This window comes from Mobula hypostoma, chromosome 8 (genome assembly GCF_963921235.1).
Source record: "Mobula hypostoma chromosome 8, sMobHyp1.1, whole genome shotgun sequence".
Classification (NCBI taxonomy): domain Eukaryota; kingdom Metazoa; phylum Chordata; class Chondrichthyes; order Myliobatiformes; family Myliobatidae; genus Mobula; species Mobula hypostoma.
Window position 1 is genome coordinate 110,472,500 of NC_086104.1, and position 25,451 is coordinate 110,497,950.

Below are 25,451 nucleotides of genomic sequence, written 5' to 3' on the forward strand. Positions count from 1 at the left end.
TATGATTGACTACTGTTTGCTTGCTATCTGTAATTCCATAGATTGTCTAATCTTGTCTTCATTTTGATTATTAACTGTTGCGTTAAAATTTAAGGTTCCCTGTTACGTGTTTGATGAAGATGGAAAGAAACGGGATTTGACTCCACTAATAAAGCTCTCAGGAGGCTATTTGGTCGATTCTCCAGATGATGATGACCTCTATATTAATATTTGTAGAGATATAAGTAAGTTTTCATGCCAGCTAATGAGCATGTATGTAATTAGCAGCCTCTTGTGATGTTTTTGTATTGTCTCCAGTTTCTAGGTGATGGGTTTACATGGTCTCCCTTTTACTATTCCAAAGCAATTAAGTTGGAAGGGTGGGCAATATAAAGTGGGAGAGCTGTGGTTAGTCTGATTTTGGGAGCTGCTGTCAGAAAGATAGTGAGGTTTATAGGCTAGGACATAGAACAGTATAGTACAGGGACTAGACCTTCGGCCCACAGTGTTGTACTGAACCAGCTAAAAAGCAAATCAAATACACCCAAGCACTAATCACTCCTATAGTGAAGGAAGGTTTGTGAACCCTGTAGAAGTTTCTCTATTCTTGCATAAATACGACTTAAAATGTGATCTGATTTTCTTTTTTTTTTAATTTTATTTTTATTTGGATAAGGAATTCACAATTATCATGTACTTTTTTCACACATATAACCTTTTCCATTTTTTTATATGTATAAAACTACAATTATTTATACATTCTTAAGTACACATTGAGATGATATAAAAGGAAAATAAACATTTAAATAGATAATTATGTACTGTGGTAAATCTAACCTATTAGGCTAAGTAATGAAATTAGTTGTTAAGAAAAATGGTAATAATAGTTTCCATACAACCCTTCCGGACCATTTCCACTGGTCCAAAATGTTGCATACAAGCCTATATACCAACCATTGTAGGTGTTTATATCCCAATTTGTTCGTGCTTGTTCCTGCCCGCAGACATAATTATCCAATCCCTATGTACTTATTTACTTAATTTTTTTCTTTTTTTTTTATCCCTTTCCCAAATCTTTCCCTTTACTTGTGTTAATTCTCTATTTTCCAAAAAAAAACCAAACATTTAGACTAGGGGTGCTTACGTTAGCAATATTACTGTGTTGATGAGAAGAGCAATATAAATCATTAGGAGAGTCATCTAAAGTCTGCTCGCATTGGGGTTATATATTCAATCCATTTATTCCAGATTTGATAAAATGTTTCTTTTTGAGTTCTCAGGGAGTAAGTCAACTTTTCCATTTTAAATATTTCCAAGATAATTTCGTACCAATCTTCTAATGTAGGTGGTATTGGATTTAGCCATTTTCTAGTGATTGATTTCTTACTTGCCGCTAAGAGGGCCTGCAGCAACTTTATATCTTCCTTCTGTTCAAGGAACAATACATGCCCCAAATAGAGCGTCTCAAAGTTCAGAGGTATCTGGGACCTAAGTAGCTTAACTAATGTTCTATGAATACCTTCCCAAAATAGACTTAATTTAGGGCAATCCCAGAAAATATGAAAATGATTTGCCTCCTTGGAGCCGCACCTTCTCCAACACATCACATTTGTTTCTTTATATTTTTCCTGATATGGGGTCTTGAAGTATCTTATAATGTTTTTCCAACAATGTTCTCTCCAAGTCAAAGAATTAGTCGAGGACCATTGAAAGCTGCAGATTTTCCCCCAAGCCTCCTCTGAAAGTACCAACCCCGCTTCTTTCTCCCACTTCTCTTTAATATACAGTGTATTTACATTTTTAGCATGGGAGAGTGCATTATATAGGCGAGAAACTGATTTACTAGGTATTGAACTGCAAGCCGAATTCAGAATCTTGAAAAATTCTAATTCTACTGTTGATAGGTCTGTATATCTACAACTCTGGTTAACATAGTTTCGTATTTGAAGGTACCTAAAAAAGTCATTATGTTCTAGGCCATGTTTGTCCTGCAGGATTTGGAAACTTTGTAATACTCTTTTATCTATAAATGAGAGGTAGGTTGTAAGACCTTTCTTTATCCATAGCTCAAATCTTTTATCTCCTCTGTTGGGAAGGAATTCGGTATCATATGCACACCATCTAAAGAGTTTTAACATGTTATTAATTCCACATGAATTAACCACCTTCTGCCATACTTTTAATGTAAGATTTATACAAGCATTATTAAATTTTGTGATCTGATTTTCATGTAAGCCCTAAAGCTAGACAGAGAACTCAATTAAATAAATGACGAAAAAATATACTTATTGAGAAAAATGATCCACTTTTACATGTTTTTGTTGGAAAAAGTATGTGAACCTCTGGGGTAATGCCTTCTATAAAGGCTATTTGGAGCCAGGTGTTCCAATCAATGAGATGAGATTGGAGATGTGGGTTGTAAAGGTGCATTGCCCTATAAAAAAGACACACAAAATCAGGTTACTGACAGAACCTCCTCTTCTCAGGAAAGGTCTGTTATGTGCACTATTTCTTGATCAAAACAACTTTCGGAGGACCCAAGAAGAAAAATTGTAGAGATGCATGAAGCTGGAAAATGCTAGAAAAGCAGTTCTAAAGAGCTGAGTGTTCAATCCACAGTAGAGAAATTGTCTACAAGTGGAGGAAACTCAGTACTGTTGCTACTCTCCCTAGGATTGGACATCCTGCAAAGATCACACCAAGAGCAGAACATGCAATGCTGAAGGAGGTGATAAAGAACCCAAGGGTAACAGCAAAAGACCTGCAGAAATCTCTAGCACTTGCTAAAGTCTCGGTTCACGTGTCCACTAAAAGAAAAACACTGTATAAAAAATGGTGTTCATGGAAGGACACCACGGAGGAAACCGCTGCTCTCCAAAAGAAAACCTTGCTGCACATCTCAGGTTTGCAAAAGACCAGCTGGATGTCGGGGATAATGTTCTTTGGACAGATGAGACAAAAGTTAAACTTTTTGGCAGAAATGGACACTGCTCTGTTTGGAGGGAAAAGGACACTGTACACCAAAACCAAAACCTCATCCCATCTGTGAAGCTTGGTGGAAGGAGCATCATGGTTTGGGGCTGCTTTGCTGTCTCTACCTCAGGGCCTGGACAGCTTGCAATTATTGAAGGAATAATGAATTCAAAATGTTATCAAGTTATTTTACAGGAAAATATTTGGGTAGCAGTCCATCACCTGAAGCTTAATAGAAGACAATGACCCAAAAGCTGAGAGTAAATCAACAACAGAATGGTTTAAAAAGAAGAAAATTTGTGTTTTGAAATGGTCATGTCGAAATCCTGACTTTAATCCTATAGAAATGTTGTGGAAGATCCTGGAGCAAGCAGTTCATGCAAGGAAGCCCACCAACATCCCAGAGTTGAAGCAGTTTTGTAAGGAGAAATGACCTAAAATTCCTCCAAGCTGATCTGTAGAACTGATCAACAGTGGCTGGAAATGTTTGGTTGAAGTTATTGCTGTACAAAGGGGTCACACCAGTTACTGAAAGCAAAGGTTTGTACACTTTTTTTTCCAACAAATACATGCACTACTGATCATTTTTTCAATAAATAAATGAACAAGTTTTTTTTTGTTTATTTAATTGGGTTCTCTTTATCTGGTTTTAGGACTTGTGTGACGATCTGATCACATTTTAGGTCATACTTATGCAGAAATAGAAAAGGCTCTACAGGGTTCACAAACTTTCTAGCACCACTGTGCCTACACAATGTTCATATCCCACTATTTTCCTCATGTCCATGTGCCTATATGAATGTCTCTTAAAAGCCTCTAATACATTTGTCTCTACCACCACACCAGGTAGTGTTTTCCAGGCGTCCACTACACCCTGTGTAAAACCTTACCCCACACATTCCCCTTGAACCTAACCCTTTTCACCTTCAGTGCATGCTCTCTGATATCAGACATCTTAACCCCGGGAAACAGATACACTCGGTCCACTCTATCTATGCTTTTCATAATCTTATATACCTCTCAGATCTCCCCTTCAGGTTCCAGCATTCCAGAGAAAACAACAGTTACTGGAAGTTTGTCTAACCTCTCATTGCACATGCCTTCTAAATCAGGCAACATTGTGGTAAAACTCTTCTGCACCCTCTCCAAAGCCTCAATATCCTTCCTACAGTGGGGCAACCAGAACTGACAAGGGATAAGCCAAGATCAACACAACCTGGCATGATTGAATATATAGTAAAAGGTTGAGGAATAGTGATGTAACCCAGTGAACAACATTAGGAGTGTTGTTTAGTATTTGCATAAAATAATGTGATTCAAAATTTTCATTTCCAATGCTTGAATTAGGAAGTGTAGTTAATGGTAGGGTTTGCAACAAAGGCAGTCATTAATAAACTTCCAGGATAAATGTATGATGCTAATTGAGCTTCAGATGGGGAAAATGGGAAACAGAGTAACACGTAAAATGCTGGAGGAACTCAGGAGGCCATTTGGAGAGGAATAAACGGTTTCAGGCCAAGATCCTCCTTCAGGACTGGAAAGGAAAGAGAAAGAAGCCAGATTTAAGAAAGTGGGGGGAGACAAAGCTGGCAGGTGATAGGTAAGGCGAGGTGGGAGGGGGCTTGAAGTAAGAAGCTTGGAGGTGATAGGTGGTAAAGGGCTGAAGAAGAAAGAACCTGATAGAAGAGGACAGTGAAGCATGGAAGAAAGGGAAGGAGGAGGGTAACTGGGAGGAGTGGTAGGATGGACAGGTGAGAAGAGAAGGGGTAAGAGGGGAGTAAGAATTGGGAATGGAAAAAGGGAGAAGAGGGAGGGGGAAGAAAGTTCATTTTGGTAGGAAGAATGAAGCAGCATGCTTCATGTCTGAGAATGCTCTAAATGGAGAAGAGTAACTGAGGAATCTGGGTGTACAGGAATAAATACACAAATACCAAATGTAACACTTTGTAGACAACTTGAAGGAAAATAAAGCTGAGGGTGATTTGATGAATATAGCTGAGATGTTATAGACGTGCAAAGTGCATTAATTAGATGTGGATACTGTTAACTGATTTCCATATTATAATGCAGAGGCACTGGAGCAGGTGCAAAGAAAAGTAAAATCATTATCAAAGTCCATACAGGTCACCATATACTATCTTGATTGTTTTTCTTGCAGTAAAGCAAAGAAATACAATAAAACCAATAGAAAAACTACACACAAAGGCCGGCAAACAACCAAAGTACAGAAGAAAAGCTCTACAAATAAAAATAAATGTATAACTAACACTGAGAACATGGGTTGTAGGGCCATTGAAGGTGAATCCATGGATTGTGGAAACAGTTCAGTGTGGAAGTGGGTGAAGTTATCCCTTCTGTTGAAGGGTAATTAAAGTGAAGGATACAGCTCAGTCCATCACAGTTCTATTTAAACAGGAGTTCCCAACCTGGGATTTGTTCACCCTTTGCTTAATAATATTGGTCCATAGCATAAAAAAGGTTGGGAACCCCTGATTTAGATGATACTATTGTATCTGCCTCAACTAGGTCCACTTACTCACCACCCTCTGCATGGGAAAAATTTTACCTTTTAAATTCTCCCGCTCACCCTAAAGCTGTGCGAAGCTTGATAAATGCACTGAGGGATATTGGTTGAGGCTAGTTGAAAGTGTGGAGTATAATCAGGGGCTTGAGCCAGTTGCCTGAGTGTCCCGTTTCAATGCTGTCCTCACTTCAATACTTGGTAGCAATGTGCCTTTAGAATATTTTCAGAGATCTTGGAATTCTTATTTAATTACCAGGGCCTTTGAACGAGACTTCTGCATGTAAACCAGGCAGCGGTGCCTGTTTATTGAAAGGATCTACTGCATTTGACGTTGGCCATCCAACAGATGCTTTGAAACTAGCTGGCAAAGACAGGTACGCAATATGACTTCAGAGTCCCCTTTGTATCCCTGACTCCTTACTTTACACCGCTTGCTTTAAAAGATATTATTTTAAAGTACCACAAATTACAGCTGTTTTCAAAATTATTCTTGAATTGTGTAAACATTTGTGTCCCTGTGAAATGCCTTGGAATGCTTCTCAAGCTCTTAAGTTGTATAGTCTGGAGTTAAAGGCAGTGGGAAGCATTTGAAGCTTTGGTCGGTATCTTATATTTTTATATAAAACCTAATCCTTTTAAATTTATCCAATGAGTTGCTGACCTATTCAGACAGGAAGGGTTTCAGATTAAGTGCTAAGACTACTATTGATCTGAATAAGCAAGTACAGGAATTTCATTCTGTTATCCTGTAGGATGAAAACTCAATTGCCCACCTCTCTGGGCGTCAAGCAACTCTGATGCTAGGCATGCCTGCCCACCTGCTGCTCATGAGTTTATGGATGTGAGGATTAGTGCCATGTTACCTGTATGAAAAAGAAGCCTGCCAATGCTTCTGTGAAGCATTACTCTTTCATAAGCCTGATGTTGGAGAGTTGGTGCCTCCACACCTGTATACCAGGAAAGTGTTGATACCCAAGGGGTTGAGAATTAGTGAAACGAGAGGGAAAGTGCAAATTATAAAACTTTGCTTTTGACCAAGTTGGATTAAAATCATTGGTTAATTTCTAAAGTCATGAGCCCTATGTTTAAATCATTAAATTTTAAGTCATTTCTCCATGTACAAGCATAGTTCAAAAGGTTTGTAATGTTGTTCAATTTGTTTTTCAGGGTAGTACTTCGTTATTCCAGAAGTTATTCTGGAGGTGAGAAGCCGCCAGATTTTTGTGGAGAACATGAGCCAGCAGTGACCATTACTCTTATCTGTCCTCCTGGCAGAAGAGAGGTTAGTAAACGGGCTGAAATCTTTTTGTATCATAAAGAGAAATGAGCATCTTTCCATGGCGGCAAGATAAAAGAAAAAAAAGCTGCTTTTCCTCCTGATCACTGGGTTAATTGAAAGAATTATTCACAGTGTTGCGGCCAAGTTATTGATTTTTGTTTGATTTTGGGTTAATTTCTCACCATTATAGACCAGTAAAAGGTTTAATATCGGGTGATTTGGGAATACTGGATATTCTCACAATACCATCCATACAGATCATTTCATTCAAGTACATTGGGATAGTACAAGAAGAAAAGTAACAGATCATAGAATATGCTGCTACAGTTGCAGAGAAAGTGCAACACAGGTAGACAAGTTACAACAGCTATGATGAGGTCAATTGAGGTTAAGAATTTATTCCTGAATTCTGATTGAGATTCTTTATCATAGAAAAGTCCAATCAAGAGTCATACAGTAGGATTGATGCAGTCTGTGAGCCTGATAGTGCATGCTCTGTAGCTTTTGTAACTTTTACCTGATGGAAAACAGGGGTGGGGGAGTGAGAAGAAAGAACATCCAGAATGGAAAGTCTTGTATAATGTTGGCTACTTTTGGAGGCAGGTGCAGGTGTAGGTAGAGTTCACAGGGGGAGGCTGGTTCTTGTGATTGACCAAGCTGTGCCCACAACTCTGCAATTCCATATGGTCCTAGGCCATGGGAAGCTATGTTATACCTGAGTGAATGTGCATATTAAATCTTTGCTATTGGAAATACCATATTTTGTGCATTTGAAATGATTACTGGAAAACCCAAAATCCATTTCTGCTTTCGTTTGTGAGGCAGAAACTGCCAGATTCACAAATAATTTTCATTCTTGATTTTTTTTGGTGGTCTAATGGTTACTTTACATTATTCTTTCTTTTTAAATCTTTTTATTGAATAAGTATACAAAAAGGTAAGCCATATAAACATTAATACAATGTTAAAGTATAATAAAATTCCAGAAGGTATCAATACCAAAAAAAACTACAAACAATGTAATTTAAACATAAGAAACCAAGATAACATAATAGTATACTAAATTTTATATATATCAATGGAAAAAAAGAAAAAAAACCCCCCAAAAAAAAACCTACCGTGCAACTAACTAAAAGCAAAGCAAAGCAATGGGCTAACTTGAAACCAAACAGAGTTAAACTTAAAATCACGTCCTCAATCCCGACCTCCATTAAAAACAGTGAAAAAAAACAAGAAGGGTATATATTACATTAAATGAAAATATCGAATAAAAGGTCCCCAAATCTGTTCAAATTTAAATGAAGAATCATAAAGGTTACTTCTAATTTTCTCCAGATTCAAACATAAAATCGTCTGAGAGAACCAAAAAAAGGTAGTTGGAGCATTAAGCTCTTTCCAATGTTGTAAAATACATCTTTTCGCCATTAAAGTAAGAAATGCAATCATTCTACGGGCTGAAGGGGAAAGATTACTAGAAATTTTAGGTAGTCCAAAGATAGCAGTAATAGGATGAGGAGAGATATCTATATTTAATACCTTAGAAATAATATTAAAAATATCTCTCCAAAAAGTTTCCAAAGTAGGGCAAGACCAAAACATATGAGTTAAAGAGGCTATCTGCCCCGAACATCTATCACAAAAAGGATTAATATGCGAGTAAAAACGCGCTAACTTATCTTTGGACATATGTGCTCTATGAACCACTTTAAATTGAATTAGGGAATGTTTAGCACAAATAGAGGAAGTATTAACTAATTGTAAAATCTGCCCCCAATCATCCACAGAAATGGTAAGCCCCAATTCCTGTTCCCAATCTACCCTAATCTTATCAAATGGAGCTTTCCTAAGTTTCATAATAATATTATAAATCATAGCCGATGCACCTTTCTGACATGGATTGAGGTTAATTATCGAATCTAAAATATATGTAGGAGGAAGCATTGGAAAGGAAGAAAGTATAGTACTTAGGAAATTTCTAACTTGTAAATATCTAAAAAAATGTATTCTTGATAAGTTATATTTATTAGATAATTGTTCAAAAGACATCAGGGAACCATCTAAAAATAAATCCAAAAACCGTAAAATACCCTTAGTCTTCCAAGTTTGAAAAGCGCGATCCGTAAAAGAGGGAGGAAAAAATATGTTACCTAAAATAGGAATCGCTAACCCGAATTGATTAAGATCAAAAAATTTTCTGAATTGAAACCAAATGCGCAAAACATATTTAACTATCGGGTTAGAGACCTGCTTAAGGCGTTTCGAATCAAAAGGGAGAGAGGAGCCTAAAATAGAGCCAAGTGTATAACCCTGAACAGATTGTAGTTCCAATGCTACCCATTTAGGAATAGATAGTATGTCCTGATCAAGTAACCAAAATTTCATATGTCGAATATTAATAGCCCAATAGTAGAATCTAAAGTTAGGTAATGCTAAACCTCCATCTCTCTTAGCTTTCTGTAAATGTATTTTACCCAGTCTCGGATTCTTATTCTGCCAAATAAATGAAGAAATTTTAGAGTCAACTTTATCAAAGAAAGATTTTGGAACGAAAATTGGTAATGCCTGAAACACATATAAAAATTTTGGCAAAAAAAACATCTTAACTGCATTAATACGACCAATCAAAGTTAAATATAAGGGAAACCATTTAGATGAAAGTTGAGTAATATGGTCTATTAATGGTAAAAAGTTAATCTTAAATAAATCTTTATATTTACAAGTAATTTTAATCCCAAGATAAGAAAAATAATTATCAATCAATTTAAATGGAAATTTATAATATAAGGGAAGATGTTTATTAATCGGAAAGAGTTCACTCTTACTAAGATTTAATTTATAACCTGAAAAAAAACCAAATTGTGCTAATAACTCTAAAACAGCAGGAACGGATTTCTCAGGATTAGAAATATATAAAAGTAAATCATCAGCATAGAGTGATAATTTATGGGACTTTAATCCCCGAGTTATCCCAGTAATATTTGAAGATTCTCGAATGGCAATTGCAAGAGGTTCTAATGCAATATCAAATAATAGGGGACTAAGAGGACAGCCTTGTCGAGTACCTCGAAAGAGAGGAAAAAAAGGTGAGTTTAAAGAGTTAGTACGAACCGAGGCTACAGGGGCATGATATAACAGTTTAATCCAGGATATAAATTTCAAGCTAAAATTAAACATTTCAAGCACCTTAAATAAATAAGGCCATTCTACTCTATCAAAAGCTTTCTCGGCATCTAAAGAAATAACACACTCCGGAACATTTTGTGAGGGAGTATAAACGATATTTAACAATGTACGAATATTATAAAAAGAGTAACGACCTTTAATAAAACCCGTTTGGTCTTCCGAAATAATAGAAGGAAGTACTTTTTCTAGTCTATTTGCTAATAACTTAGAAAAAACTTTAGAATCAACATTTAATAAAGATATTGGTCTATAAGATGCACATTGAGCAGGGTCTTTATCCTTCTTTAGTATTAAAGAAATTGACGCTCTATTAAAAGATTCAGGAAGTTTACCAAGTTTCAGAGAAGCCTCAAAAACCCTACAGAGCCAAGGGATCAATAAAGAAGCAAAACATTTATAAAATTCAACGGTAAACCCATCCGGGCCAGGAGCTTTCCCCAGATTCATAGAAAAAATAACATTCTTAATCTCATCCATAGTAATGGAAGTATCTAATAAAGAAGACATATCCTGTGAAATCTGAGGGAAGTCTAACTTATCTAAAAAATCATTCATATATTTAGAATCTCGAGGAGACTCTGATTGATATAAAGAAGAATAGAAATCACAAAAGGTTTGATTAATCCCCACATGATCCAGTATCAATCGATCATTTTGGTTATAAATCTGATTGATTTGAGATTTAACATAATTAGATTTCAATTGATTAGCCAGCAGCTTGCCAATTTTGTCACTGTGAACATAAAATTCACTTCTTGTTTTCTTTAATTGGTTTACAATCGAGGACGAGAGTAGTAAACTATGTTCCATTTGAAGTTCAGTTCTTTGTTTGTATAACTCCTCAGAAGGAGCCATAACATATTTCTTATCAATTTCTTTAATCTTGTCCACAATTGCCATCTCCTCCTGCTTCTGTTTCTTCCTCAAAGCAGCAGAATACGAAATAATCTGACCACGAATATAGGCTTTAAAAGTGTCCCAAAGAGTGTTAACCGAAATATCCTCTGTATGGTTAATTGTAAAAAAAAGCTCAATCTGTTCATTCATAAAGTTAACAAAGTCCGAGTCCTGAAGCAACAGCGAATTAAAACGTCATTGTCTATTATTTTGTATATTGGCCATAATTTTAATAGAAAGCTTAAGTGGAGCATGATCTGAAATGGTTATAGAATCATAATCACATTTAATCACTGAAGGAATAAGACGAGAATCAATAAAAAAAATAATCAATTCTTGAATAGGAATGATGAACATGTGAAAAGAAGGAAAAATCTTTTTCCTGAGGATGCAGAAAACGCCAAATGTCCGTCGACCCAGAATCAGAAAGGAAAAAGTTAATCAAATTTGCAGATTTATTAGGTAAGGTCCGTAAAGGAGCCGAACGGTCCAAAGCTGGAGACAAACAGGTCTTAAGATCTCCGCCCCAGATCAATGAAAACTCGTTCAAATTCGGAAACTGATTAAACAATGATTTATAAAATTCCGGACAATCCATATTAGGAGCATAAACATTAACCAAAACTACTTTTTTATTAAATAGTAAACCACTAACCAATAAAAATCTACCATTCGGATCAGAAATAATATCCTGTTGTATAAAAGTAACTGAGGAATCTATAAAAATAGAGACGCCTCGAATCTTAGCATTGGAGTTCGAATGAAATTGTTGTCCCTTCCAGAATTTAAAAAAACGTAGTCTGTCCCCCCTCCGTACATGGGTCTCTTGTAAAAATAAAATTTGTGCTTTAAGACTCCGGAACACTTTAAAAACTTTTTTCCTTTTAATAGGATGATTAAGACCGTTAGTATTCCAGGAGACAAAATTAATAATAGACTCCATAAATCCTAAAGTCAACCCACAGCGAAGAGGATTGACGATAGGCTCGACCCACGAACCCGGAGAGGAAACAGAACATACAAAAGATACCGGGAAAAAGGACGCAACCAGTACTTCAATAATGTATATAGCCCAAAGAGAAAAAAACTAAAATGTGAAGCCCCTCCCGCCACCCCCCGCCCCAAGTCCCCAAGGCAAAATCTAAAGCAGACCCGCCCGAAAGAAGCAAGCGCTAAAACTACCCCCATGACTTCCGGTATACGCTCCCTAAAAAAAAAGGTATAAATATGAAAAAGATCAGCTAATTGTAAAACAGTAAAAAAGTAAAAAAAAAGGTAACTCAATTAAAATACACACACAACAGAACAAAAGCCAGAAAATATATATTAAAAAAACCCACAATAAACCCCAAACCCATGAATAAACACAACAACAAGAAAAAATAAGATTATTGACATAAACTAGTTATAAAAAGCAAAACAAAATAAAATTTAAAAAAAATTACAAAATTTAAGGCCACACAGGAAATACGTAAGATGACAAAAAGGAAGTAACCACCCAGAATCCCCTGGGAAAAGAAAGAAATGACGCAGTTAAAAAGAAAGTTTAGCAACCATATTAAGAAATCAAAAAAAAACTTTTCTGCCCAAATAGGGCACGAAAAAGTTAAAACCAACCAATTCACAGCCTCCGATCAACGGAGATAATTAAAAAAAAATAGCAATTAAGATGTTGAAGGTGAAAATTGATCCAGATAACTCTGGGCATCCGATGGAGAATCAAAAAACGAAGGGCTCCATCTGACATGCGAATCCTTAGACGTGCAGGGTACAGCAGCGCTGGTCTTAAATCCATCTTATAGAATTCTGACATCACAGATCTGTAGTGAACCCGTTGGTCCCAGATTGGTTTACTGAAATCTTTCACGAATCGGAACTTAAGATCCGAAAAATCAATGAAACCTTTAGATCGAGCGAATCGAGACAGTCTCTCCTTGTCTTGAAAGTAATGAAAACGTAAAATAACATGCCTAGGTCTATCTGACCTAGACGAGTATGATGGGATTCTGTGAACACGATCCAGTAGCGGTGGTTGGTCAGGAAATACAGTAGGGAATGCATCTTTTAAAAGTTGAGAAAAAAACTTCATGGGGTTGTTAGATTCAACAGCTTCACGCACCCCAATCATTCGTAAATTCTGCCGTCGCATTCTAGATTCCAAGTCAGAGTTTTTAAAAGTCAGAAAGTCAAGTTTCTTCTTCATTACATTAATTGTTTCTTCGATTTTCCCCATCTTAAGCTCACTTTGTTGCACGGATTTTTGAAGATCAGATATAGCCGACTGATGTTCCGCAATAGATGTTTGCATCTTATCAATTGAATCGGCAATTTTCTGGAGATTAATTGAGATTTCCGTATGAATCAGATCCTTAACAGAGTCTGCAATTTCCGTACGAATCATCTCCCTAACAGAGGTTGAAATTTCCCTCTGAATTAACTCCGATATCGCTTTCAAAGTCACCGGTGATTCAGTCGGAGGGAAATCGGTACCTTTCGGTTTAACCGGAGGTTTACCATCCTTGCCGTTTTTCCCGTTCTTAGACATAGCAGATCTAAGTTTCATCCAGTTATCGGAGAGTTCAATTTAATTCAAAGTATTGTAAGATTTGATGCCTTAATGGTTAATTAAAGTATAGCTGATCATAGAGAAAAAAAACTCAGAGGTAATGGAGCGAGTCAAGAACGCGACTTCACTCCATGAGCGCTACCGGAAGTCCCCCGGTTACTTTACATTATTAAGGACGGCTGTAGCATAGGTAGAGCAAAGCCATTCTGAGGATCGTGTGTGTTTCTGTTGTCCTCCAGTTGTTCCCTTGGTCTTCTCACCCAGAAGCCTAGGGTGAATGGGTTGGTTTCGGAATAAGTAGCCAACCATTTCTTTTCAGTGTTTTAAATCTAAATCTTTGGATCTCTTTTTTACCCCCCACCAGGCAGTGGAATAAGGCAGTAAGATGCAAGAACAGAATTAAACCATTCAGCCCATCGAGTCTGCTCCATGTATCATGGCTGATTTATTATCCCTCTCAGTCCCATTCTCCTGACTTCTCCCTGTAAATTCAACGCCCAAACTTCAGACAAAACAAGAAGTATCAGGAGGACACTTTCTGCAGAGTTTTTAAAATTCTGGTTCACTTAAGATCATTAAGAATATTCAAGTCGGACATAGACTTATGAAAGTTGAAGATTGAGCCATAGAATCAGTATTGATACTGAATGATGAGAGAGGTTCATGGGGCTTTGTGGCCTAGTGTTGTAATAGTTTGTCTATTCACAGGGTTTGTGGGGCCAGCAAGCTGGCTCTAGCCACTAAAAATAATCAAGGATGGGTATTCTTTCTTCATGGGAGAAGAATGTTGTACTTCAATTGCGACAAAAATTAAGTAAATATGTTGAATGCTAATGCTAATTTAACATTAACAAGAGATGAGATTGAAACTGTAGATGAAGGCCAAACACCACATGGTAGAACTTCAGCTATCTTCCACTTCCTAGCTTTCAGGAGAGTAAAGATTAAAGATTAGCTTTATCTGTCACATGTACATCGGAACCTACAGTGAAATGTGTCGTTTTGCATCAATGGCCAACGCAGTCTGATGATTGTGCTGGGCAGCCCACAAGTCTGGCACCAACATAGCATGTCCACAATCTACTAACCCTAATCCGTACATCCGTACAAACCAGAGCATCCGGTGGAAACACATGGCATCATGAGAATGTATAAACCTCTTACAGACAGTGTCAGAAATTCAAAGCTCAAAGTAATTTTTATTATCAAGGTACATGTATGTCACCATATAAACACTGAGATTCGTTTTCCTGTGGGCATACTCAATAAATCTATAGAATAGTAACTATAACAGGATCAATGAAAGATCAACCAGAATGCAAAAGGTAACATACTGTGCAAATGCAAATATAAATAAATAATAATAGATAATGAGGGCATGAGATAATGAACTAGTCCTTAAAGTGAAATCATTGGTTGTGGGATCACCTCAATGGATGGGCAAGTGAGTGCAGTTATCCCATTTTGTTCAAGAGCCTGATGTTTGAGAGGTAGTAACTGTTCTTGAACCTGTTGGTGCAAGTCCTGAGGCACCTGTACCTTCTATCTGATGGCAGTAGCGAGAAGAGTGCATGACCTGTGTGGAGGGGATCCACAGAAAGTCGCTGGTGATCGCCAGCGTCATCTTAAAATGAGCCCCAGTCAGTGGAGTAATTGTACCTGAGGTCTCTGATAGAAACTGATAATGTAGTGGATGTGCGTGTGGAGGGGGTGGGTTGGTGGGTGGGGAAATTAACTGTTTTGAGTTTGCTGGTCTGGGTGTGGATGCTATATAGCCTCCTTTGTAATGGGAGTAGGACAAAGTCTATGAGCAGGGTGGTTGGGATCCTTCATGATGTTACTGGCCCTTTTCTGGCACCTTGTTGTATATGTGTCCTTGATGTATAATCTTATGATTATTTAATTTAGATACCATGCAGAATAGGCCCTTCCAGCCCTTCAAGCCACACCACCCAGCAATCCGGATTTAACCCTAGCCTAATCACAGGACAGTTTACAATGGCCAATTAGCCTACTAACCAGTACGTCTTTGGACTGTGGGAGGAAACTGCACACATTCCATGGGGAGGACATACAGAGACTCCTTACAGATGACGCCGGAATTGATCTTCGAACTCCGATGTCTCAAGCGTTGTGCTAACCGCTACACTGTGCCCAAAGTGCTACAAGCCATTTGAGTGTTACAAATGCAGATTGAAAGAGCGAAAAAAAACCTAAGGAAAAGAGCATTGGGTTTTCTTACTCCAGACAGTAAATTCCATTAATAACAGTAAATTCCATTGACAACATTAACCAATCAGATAGCCAGATTTAAGTAGGAGTATACCTGCCAGTGGAAGATTTTCCCTGGAAAAGAAATTTCCACTGGAAAAACTCCCTGAACAATCGCAGGTTAATAGGCGATTATATAAAAAATCCAAACAAGTGTAGGAATGTTAAACTAGAATAAAAATATCAATTCTACGGCCCAGTCCAACAGTATGGAAGATGTATTGTAGAATTTTATTTAAACTTTATTCTAACAAAAATATGCTCTTGTCTTAACAGGGTACAAACCCCAAGATGATTTCCAGTGTTAACTGTCGCTATGAAATTGAATGGATGACTGAATACGTTTGCCCTACAGATTACCTGATAAGCCAGAGTTGCAAGCTTAACAGTAAACAACATGACATCTCCATTGACTTGACTCCCCTTGCCAAACCTGGTGAGAAGATTACTTGAGATAAATGTTTCTGTATTTTCACTTTCCATGCCTCAGAAATGATAGCATGACCATGGATGTCAAGGATAGTTAAATACAAGTACACTCTGTGGCCACTTTTATCAGGTGCACCTGCTCTTTGCTGCAAATATCTAATCAGCCATCATGTGGCAGCAACTCAGTGCATGAAAGCATGCAGACATGGTCAAGAGGTATAGTTGTTCAGGCCAAACATCAGAATGGGGAAGAAATGTGATTTAAGTGACTTTGATCATGGAATGATTGTTGGTGCCAGATGGGATGGTTTGAATATCTGAGACTGCTGATCTCCTGGGATTTTAACACAACAGTCTCTAGAGTTTACAGAGAATCGTGCGAGAAACAAAAACATCCAGTGAGCAGCAGCTCTGTTGGCGAAATCGCCTTGTTAATGAGAGAGGTCAGAGGAGAATGGTCAGACTGGCTCAAGCTGACAGGAGAGTGACAGTAACTCACATAACCATATGTTACAACAGTTGTGTGCAGAAGAGCATGGGCTACAGCAGCAGAAGACCACAAACATCCACTCACATGGACATTTTATTAGGTACAAACTGGCCACGGAGTGTATGCCCATTTATTGGTTGTTCTATAAAGAATGTTAAATAATTAAAAGAAAATCAACTACCAAAGGTTTCATACGGAATGCTGTTGAAGTTGTTGTGCTGCTGTTTAATAATGCAGAATATTTGGTTAAGTTAGCCCGTACTTAAGCACGAGGGAGGGGAAGATTTGAAAGAGCTGGTTAGTGTTGGTGTGTGTATAATGAGCTTACAGGAGCTTAAATGCACGAGCTCTGCTTGCCCAGGGAGGTTGTTATGTATGTTTTGGCTCGCATTAGTATCAGTCAAGTAGTTTATATCATGTGGATGAGGTAGGTGATGTACAGGCGCAGAGAAAACCTGCAGCACTCTAACAAGCATGTAGAGTCAGACGACTCGAGTTGTAGAAGATGAAGAAGAAAAAAATTGTGTAAAACATGATATCAGTGCAAATAATCACAAGCAGGGCCAGTTATGTGTTTTCTTTTGAAACCTAACAAATATTGATAGCCTAGATAGTGTACATAGGGAGGGTGCTTCCTTTAGTGGGGGAGTGTGGGACCAGAGTCTGGTGAATCTGTAGAACTCATTGCCACAAACGTCTTGGGAGGTCAATTCATTGGCTACATTGAAAGTAGAGGTTGGTAAATTTGTGATTAGTCAGGGTGTCAAAGATTACAGAGAGAAGGCAAGAGAATGGGGTTGAGGAGGATAATAAATCTGCCTTGATGCAGTGGAGGAGCAGACTCGATGGGCTGAATGGCCTAATTCTGATCCAATGTCTTATGGTTTTTGCCCCATTTAGATGTGTGTTTCCTGCCTTCTGTGGGGATGAATCACAGCTCAATATTTTCTGTACCAAGCTATTCCAAACAGCATGGCTTTCTTTTTGTATGGATTCACTTTTAATTGTAACCAAAAGAGTGTGATTAAGTCGTATGTTAACTAAAATTGGATTGAATTAATTTTTCAATTAAAAGCTTGAGAAAGAAGGTAAAACACATAAAATGCTGATGGAACTTTGCAGGTTGTGTAGCATCTATGGAAAAGATTAAAGAACCTCCTTTCCAGCTGAGATGCTGGAGCCCTGATGAAGGATCTCAGCCCAAATTGTCACCTCTTTATTCCTTTCCATAGATGCTACCTGACCACACCCCCTTTCTCAACAGGAGATTCTGCCGATGTGGTAACTCCAGCATTTTGTGCGTGTTGCTCTGGATTTCCAGCAGCTGCTGAATCTCTTGTGTTGAGAAAGAAAGTGTGGTGTTAACACTAGAACAAAACTATGATAGAATAGCAGGTGGTACTGCTGCCTCTCAGTTCCTGGGACCTAGGTTCAATCCTAACTTCAAATGTTGTCTGTGTGAGGAATGCCATGTTACTTTTCCCTATCCCTGATGCACTGATTTCATCCCTTGTCAAGATATATTGATAGGTTTATTTGTTGCTGTAAATTGCCTCGCAGTGCAGGTGACACGAAGTTTTGTAGGTGAGTCATATAAAAGATAAGTGCTTTCAGGAAGCTAAGAGAGGAAAGTGGAACTAATGGTATGACTTTTCTGAAAGGCAGGACCGACAGGGGTCTCCCTGTTGTTGGACGAACATGATTGTAGCTGTCCATTGGGGTGGGGGCTGCACTTGAACTGGAGTGAGCATGCCCCAGCAGAAAGGGTTCATACTGGCATGAAGGTGAAGTGGGTTTAAAATAATTGACTAACTCTTATATATGAAGAAAATAGGGAAGGAAAGCATTACTTGGACTAAGCCTAAGAGGTGGATCACCTGCAAACGGACAGGAATGGAAATGGATAGCTAAATATTTGGGGCGGGGGAGAACCTGTATTAAAACAGAGTGCAGTGGTGCACCAGTGCTTCCTGTTGATAATGGGGATCCAATACAAACTGAGTACAACTGGGAATGGAGTTGTTGTCAGCCTTCTGTCCCCTTTCTTTCCAGTTTTGTTGTAGGTTCTTGATTAGTAACTGCATCAAAAGTTATGGGGAGAAGGCAGGAGCAGTTGAGAGGGATAGTAAATCAACCATGATGTAATGGTGGAGCAGACATGATAGGCTGAATAGCCTAATTCTGCTCCCATGTCTTAGCCATGTGGATTGCTGTTAAAACATGTCGTTGCAACTTAACTTTTTGCATGGTAGTTGGCATTATTTACCTGTGTAAATACCTCTTAGATGTTGTAATTGTACCCACTGCTACAGCATCCTATGGTAGCTTCTTCCATATTCAGTACTGTGCAAAAGTCTTTAGTGTGGGTGTGTGTGTATAGATATATAATTTGCACAGTACTGCAGTAATTTTATGTATTGCACTGACCTGCAGCCACAAAATAAAAACAAATTTCATGACATGTGAGTGATGATAAACCTGATTCTGATATGGGTCTCTATTGTGAACGGAGAGTGGGAAGGGGCAGAGAGATAGGAATCATGGTTAGGAAAAGGGGAAGGGAGAGGGATTGAGCGGGAAGCACCAGAGAGACATTCTGTAATGATCAATAAACCAATTAAACGGCCTAGCCTGGTGTCTTGGTGACTTGCACCTGTGCCACCCTCTGTTCTGGCCTCCCTCTCTGCCACCTGTCCCACACCTTCCTGCGGCGCTCCACCCTTGCCATTCCCAACATTCTTTGCTCCTGCCAGAATTACAGACTCGTTCTCTGCTCCAGTAGTACTGTGCAAAAGTCTTGGGACACTTATATAGCTAGGGTGCCTAAGACTTTTGCATCTTCCCTCTCTTAAACCTATGCCCTTGAATTGTGGACATCACTACCCTGGGAAAAAGACTGATCGTTCATTCCATCTCTGCCCCTCATTATCTCATACACTCAGTAGCTGCTTTATCAGGTGTAACCCTGGTACAATCTTCTGCTGCTGTAGCCCATCAACTTCAAAGTTTGACATGCACTTCTGCACACTGCTGTTGTGTCATGTGGTTATCTGAGTTGCTGTCACCTTCCTGTCAGCTTCAACCAGTCTGGCCATTCTCCCCGACCTCTCTCATTAACAAGGTGTTTTCACCCACAGAACTGCCATTCACTGGATTTTATTTTGTTTTTTCAACCATTCTCTGTAAACTCTGGAGACTGTTTTGTGTGAAAATCACAGACTATCAGCAGTTTCTGAGATACTCAATCTACCCATTCTGGCACCAACAATAATTCTACAGTCAAAGTCACTTCTATCACATTTCTTCCGTGTTCTGATGTTTGATCTGCACTACAACTGCATCTGTTGACCATGCCTGCATGCTTTATGTATTGAGTTGCTGCCACATGATTGGCTGATTAGATGTTTGCATTAATGAGCAGGTGTGCCTCATAAAGTGGTCATTGACAGTATGCCCCTATCATGTTAGCTATGTTTTCTATCCTTCCGGAACCCACGGGGTAACTCGAGCTCTGTGTTGTCCCTGGCTTGGGCAACTCCTGCCTCCCCTAATCTTTTGCCTGTTCACTACACTCCCAACCCCTGACCTTCCGTATCAAAAGCCACAATTTATTGACAACTCTTTGCTACTTCAATAATTTTAAAGCTGTTATTTTAAATATTGCTCTTCCTGTGTTTTTTTTTAGCATTTGGTTCGTATCTCGTTGTCCCCAAGAAGAGAGAGGGTGCCACTGAGGAATACCTCTATTACCTGAACGTGTGTAAAGAGACCAAGTCTGGAGGTTGCAGTGGTGGCAAGAGTTATATAGCATCTTGTCAAACCAAAAGAGACGGCAGTTTCCATAAGGTTGCTGGGCGTTTCAAAAATCAGACACTTCGGTATGTGTTCATACTGTTTTGTTAAATTGCTAGCTCATGCTCCACTTTAGGGTATCAAACTAAATTCAGTACTTAACATTTCACAAGTAGTAAAGGGATGCTTCCATATTGATAAGCCACAGTGTACGAGATTTCATTTTCTATGCTGTTACTGACTTCTCCAGAAGTATTTTGCCCATGAAAAAATCATAACAGAATACAAAATAAAATCTAGTGTTGTGTGTATGAGGCACCTTTAATGACTTAAGAACGTCTGAGATGCCTCATGTATACAGTGGCCACTTTAACGATTTAAATATCTAATCTGCCAATCCTGTGGCAGCAACTCAATGCATAAAAGCATGCAGACTTGGTCTGGAGATTCATTTGTTGTGCAGACCAGAAAACAGAATGGGAAAGAAATGTGATCTAGGTGACTTTGACTCTGGAATAATTGTTGGTGCCAGGTGGGGTGGTTTGATCATCTCAAACTGCCCCTTTCCTGAGATTGTCACGCACAACAGTCTCTAGAGCAGCTAGAGGTTCGCAACTTTTTATTTTGCCATGGACTCCAGGTTGCAAATCCCTGGCCTAGAGTTTACAGGGATTGATGGGGAGAGACAAATGTCCAGTGAGCGGCAGCTCTGTGGGTAAAAGTGCCTTGTTAATGAGAGAGGTCAGAGGAGAATGGCCAGACTGGTTCAAGCTGACAGGAACTCGAATAACCACGCATTACAACAGAAGAGCATCTCTGAATGCACAACACAGCAAACCTTGAAGTGGATGGGACAGCAGCAGAAGACCATGAGCATGCACTCAGTGGCCTCATTATTTGGTACAGGAAGGATTTAACAAAGTGGCTGTATGTTCTATTTCCTCTTGCTGCCGATAGTCATCACCACTAAGTTTGAAACGTTATGTCAACAATTGGGGCACATGCTGAGACTAATTAAGCTCTTAAAGTTAGAATAGGTGGTTTAGATGTGTTGACAATGAATCATTGGGAACCACATCTGTGTTTTGTGGACATAACTTGGATCCACTGTTTTTGATAGTTACTGCAGTTCAGTTACAGCAATCTGCAGGCAGTGCCCTTATTACACCTTAAGTGTGTAACGAGAGGCTGTACCAGATGAAGTGTGTGAATGGATAACAAAAGTTTATACTTTATACTTTGTCGCCAAACAATTGATACTAGAACATGCAATCATCACAGCGATATTTGATTCTGCGCTTCCCGCTTCCTGAATTACAAATATTAAATATTAAAAATAGAAAAAATTAGTAAATGTTAAAAATTTAAATTATAAATCATAAATAGAAAAATGGAAAGTAAGGTAGTGCAAAAAAACCGAGAGGCAGGTCGGGATATTTTGAGGGTATGGCCCAAATAGGAATTTTAGGAAAGGTGAGGAATTTAGTGAGCATTTAAACATAGAGACATAGAAACATAGAAAATAGGTGCAGGAGTAGACCATTCGGCCCTTCGAGCCTGCACCACCATTTATTATGATCATGGCTGATCATCCAACTCAGAACCCCGCCCCAGCCTTCCCTCCATACCCCCTGACCCCCGTAGCCACAAGGGCCATATCTAACTCCCTCTTAAATATAGCCAATGAACTGGCCTCAACAGTTTCCTGTGGCAGAGAATTCCACAGATTCACCACTCTCTGTGTGAAGAAGTTTTTCCTAATCTCGGTCCTAAAAGGCTTCCCCTCTATCCTCAAACTGTGACCCCTCGTTCTGGACTTCCCCAACATCGGGAACAATCTTCCTGCATCTAGCCTGTCCAATCCCTTTAGGATCTTATACGTTTCAATCAGATCCCCCCTCAATCTTCTAAATTCCAACAAGTACAAGCCCAATTCATCCAGTCTTTCTTCATATGAAAGTCCTGCCATCCCAGGAATCAATCTGGTGAACCTTCTTTGTACTCCCTCTATGGCAAAGATGTCTTTCCTCAGATTAGGGGACCAAAACTGCACACAATACTCCAGGTGTGGTCTCACCAAGGCCTTGTACAACTGCAGTAGTACCTCCCTGCTCCTGTACTCGAATCCTCTCGCTATAAATGCCAGCATACCATTCGCCTTTTTCACCGCCTGCTGTACCTGCATGCCCACTTTCAATGACTGGTGTATAATGACACCCAGGTCTCGTTGCACCTCCCCTTTTCCTAATCGGCCACCATTCAGATAATATTCCTATTTTTGCCACCAAAGTGGATAACTTCACATTTATCCACATTAAATTGCATCTGCCATGAATTTGTCCACTCACCCAACCTATCCAAGTCACCCTGCATCCTCTTAGCATCCTCCTCACTGCTAACACTGCCACCCAGCTTCGTGTCATCCGCAAACTTGCAGATGTTGCATTTAATTCCCTCATCCAAGTCATTAATATATATTGTAAACAACTGGGGTCCCAGCACTGAGCCTTGCGGTACCCTACTAGTCACCGCCTGCCATTCTGAAAAGGTCCCGTTTATTCCCACTCTTTGCTTCCTGTCTGCTAACCAATTCTCCACCCACACCAATACCTTACCCCCAATACCGTGTGCTTTAAGTTTGCACACTAATCTCCTGTGTGGGACCTTGTCAAAAGCCTTTTGAAAATCCAAATATACCACATCCACTGGTTCTCCCCTATCCACTCTACTAGTTACATCCTCAAAAAATTCTATGAGATTCGTCAGACATGATTTTCCTTTCACAAATCCATGCTGACTTTGTCCGATCATTTCACCGCTTTCCAAATGTGCTGTTATCACATCCTTGATAACTGACTCCAGCAGTTTCCCCACCACCGACGTTAGGCTAACCGGTCTATAATTCCCCGGTTTCTCTCTCCCTCCTTTTTTAAAAAGTGGGGTTACATTAGCCACCCTCCAATCCTCAGGAACTAGTCCAGAATCTAACGAGTTTTGAAAAATTATCACTAATGCATCCACTATTTCTTGGGCTACTTCTTTAAGCACTCTAGGATGCAGACCATCTGGCCCTGGGGATTTATCTGCCTTCAATCCCTTCAATTTACCTAACACCACTTCCCTACTAACATGTATTTCGCTCAGTTCCTCCATCTCACTGGACCCTCTGTCCCTTACTATTTCTGGAAGATTATTTATGTCCTCCTTAGTGAAGACAGAACCAAAGTAATTATTCAATTGGTCTGCCATGTCCTTGCTCCCCATAATCAATTCGCCGGTTTCTGTCTGCAGGGGATCTACATTTGTCTTTACCAGTCTTTTCCTTTTTACATATCTATAAAAGCTTTTACAGTCCGTTTTTATGTTCCCTGCCAGTTTTCTCTCATAATCTTTTTTCCCCTTCCTAATTAAGCCCTTTGTCCTCCTCTGCTGAACTCTGAATTTCTCCCAGTCCTCAGTTGAGCCACTTTTTCTGGCTAATTTGTATGCTTCTTCTTTGGAATTGATACTATCCCTAATTTCTCTTGTCAGCCACGGGTGCATTACCTTCCTTGATTTATTCTTTTGCCAAACTGGAATGAACAATTGTTGTAGTTCATCCATGCAACCTTTAAATGCTTGCCATTGCATATCCACCGTCAATCCTTTTAGTGTCATTTGCCAGTCTATCTTAGCTAATTCACGTCTCATACCTTCAAAGTTACCCCTCTTTAAGTTCAGAACCTTTGTTTCTGAATTAACTATGTCACTCTCCATCTTAATGAAGAATTCCACCATATTATAGTCACTCTTACCCAAGGGGCCTCTCACGACAAGATTGCTAATTAACCCTTCCTCATTGCTCAAAACCCAGTCCAGAATAGCCTGCTCTCTAGTCGGTTCCTCGACATGTTGGTTCAAAAAACCATCCCGCATACATTCCAAGAAATCCTCTTCCTTAGCACCTTTACCAATTTGGTTCACCCAGTCTACATGTAGATTGAAGTCACCCATTATAACTGCTGTTCCTTTATTGCACACATTTCTAATTTCCTGTTTAATACCATCTCCGACCTCACTACTACTGTTAGGTGGTCTGTACACAACTCCCACCAGCGTCTTCTGCCCCTTGGTGTTACGCAGCTCTACCCATATTGATTCCACATCTTCCCGGCTTATGTCCTTCCTTTCTATTGCGTTAATCTCTTCTTTAACCAGCAACGCCACCCCACCTCCCCTTCCTTCATCTCTATCCCTCCTGAATATTGAATATCCCTGAACGTTGAGCTCCCATCCCTGGTCACCCTGGAGCCATGTCTCTGTGATCCCAACTATATCATAATCATTAATAACCATCTGCACTTTCAATTCATCCACCTTATTACGAATGCTCCTTGCATTGACACATAAAGCCTTCAGGCGCACTTTTACAACTCTCTTAGCCCTTATACAATTATGTTGAAAAGTGGCCCTTTTTAAAGAGAGGTAGAGCAGTCCAGGGAGGAAAGTTCAGACCTTGTGGCTTGACAGGGTTAAAAGCATACTCTGTACCTACCATCGAGTATGTATCGGTCACCTATCTGTTATATTAACTCTCCTTGTTTGATTTTCTCACTCCTCTCTTGGAGAGGGGAGGACATACTCCAACCTGATTTGCTGAGCTTGTCCTCGCATTTTTTGTAGCTCACTCTCTTGACTGAACCCAATCACTCACTGAGCCGGTAACCTTAATTACAGCTCATCTCCATGGTGTCGGATTCTGGTGTTTTAATCTGAGGTTCTTTTCAAAATCAAAACTTGTTACTTTACAATAGTTTTATTAAGAGTTGATAGAACAATGAACAGTGGCAGTGACTGCTACTTAGAAAAAGAGAGGAACTAAAGATGGTGCCTAGCATAAAACAGCTACTTTTATACCCAAAATAAGAAAATATTTATTCAATGATGCTGTAAAATGGACCAATGAGAAAATACTCATTTACTTAATGAAAGAACATTGCTTCCAGAATTATACATTGTAAAATTTATTTGTATATGGACTACTTAAAATATTAGCAGGTATTTGTTAAACTGCAAAGAAAGGGACAAT

At 39.0% G+C, this 25,451-nt stretch overlaps 1 protein-coding gene across 1 annotated transcript in view; it reads left to right on the forward strand.

Moving 5' to 3' along the window:
* igf2r (insulin-like growth factor 2 receptor) overlaps positions 1 to 25,451 on the forward strand; it is a 223,644-nt gene that overhangs the window by 45,196 nt on the left and 152,997 nt on the right. Inside the window, exons 5-9 of the mRNA XM_063056606.1 lie at positions 95 to 224; positions 5,733 to 5,850; positions 6,644 to 6,758; positions 15,949 to 16,108; positions 20,277 to 20,469. Of these exons, the coding sequence (XP_062912676.1) occupies positions 95 to 224; positions 5,733 to 5,850; positions 6,644 to 6,758; positions 15,949 to 16,108; positions 20,277 to 20,469 (716 nt within the window). The remainder of the gene's footprint in view (positions 1 to 94; positions 225 to 5,732; positions 5,851 to 6,643; positions 6,759 to 15,948; positions 16,109 to 20,276; positions 20,470 to 25,451) is intronic.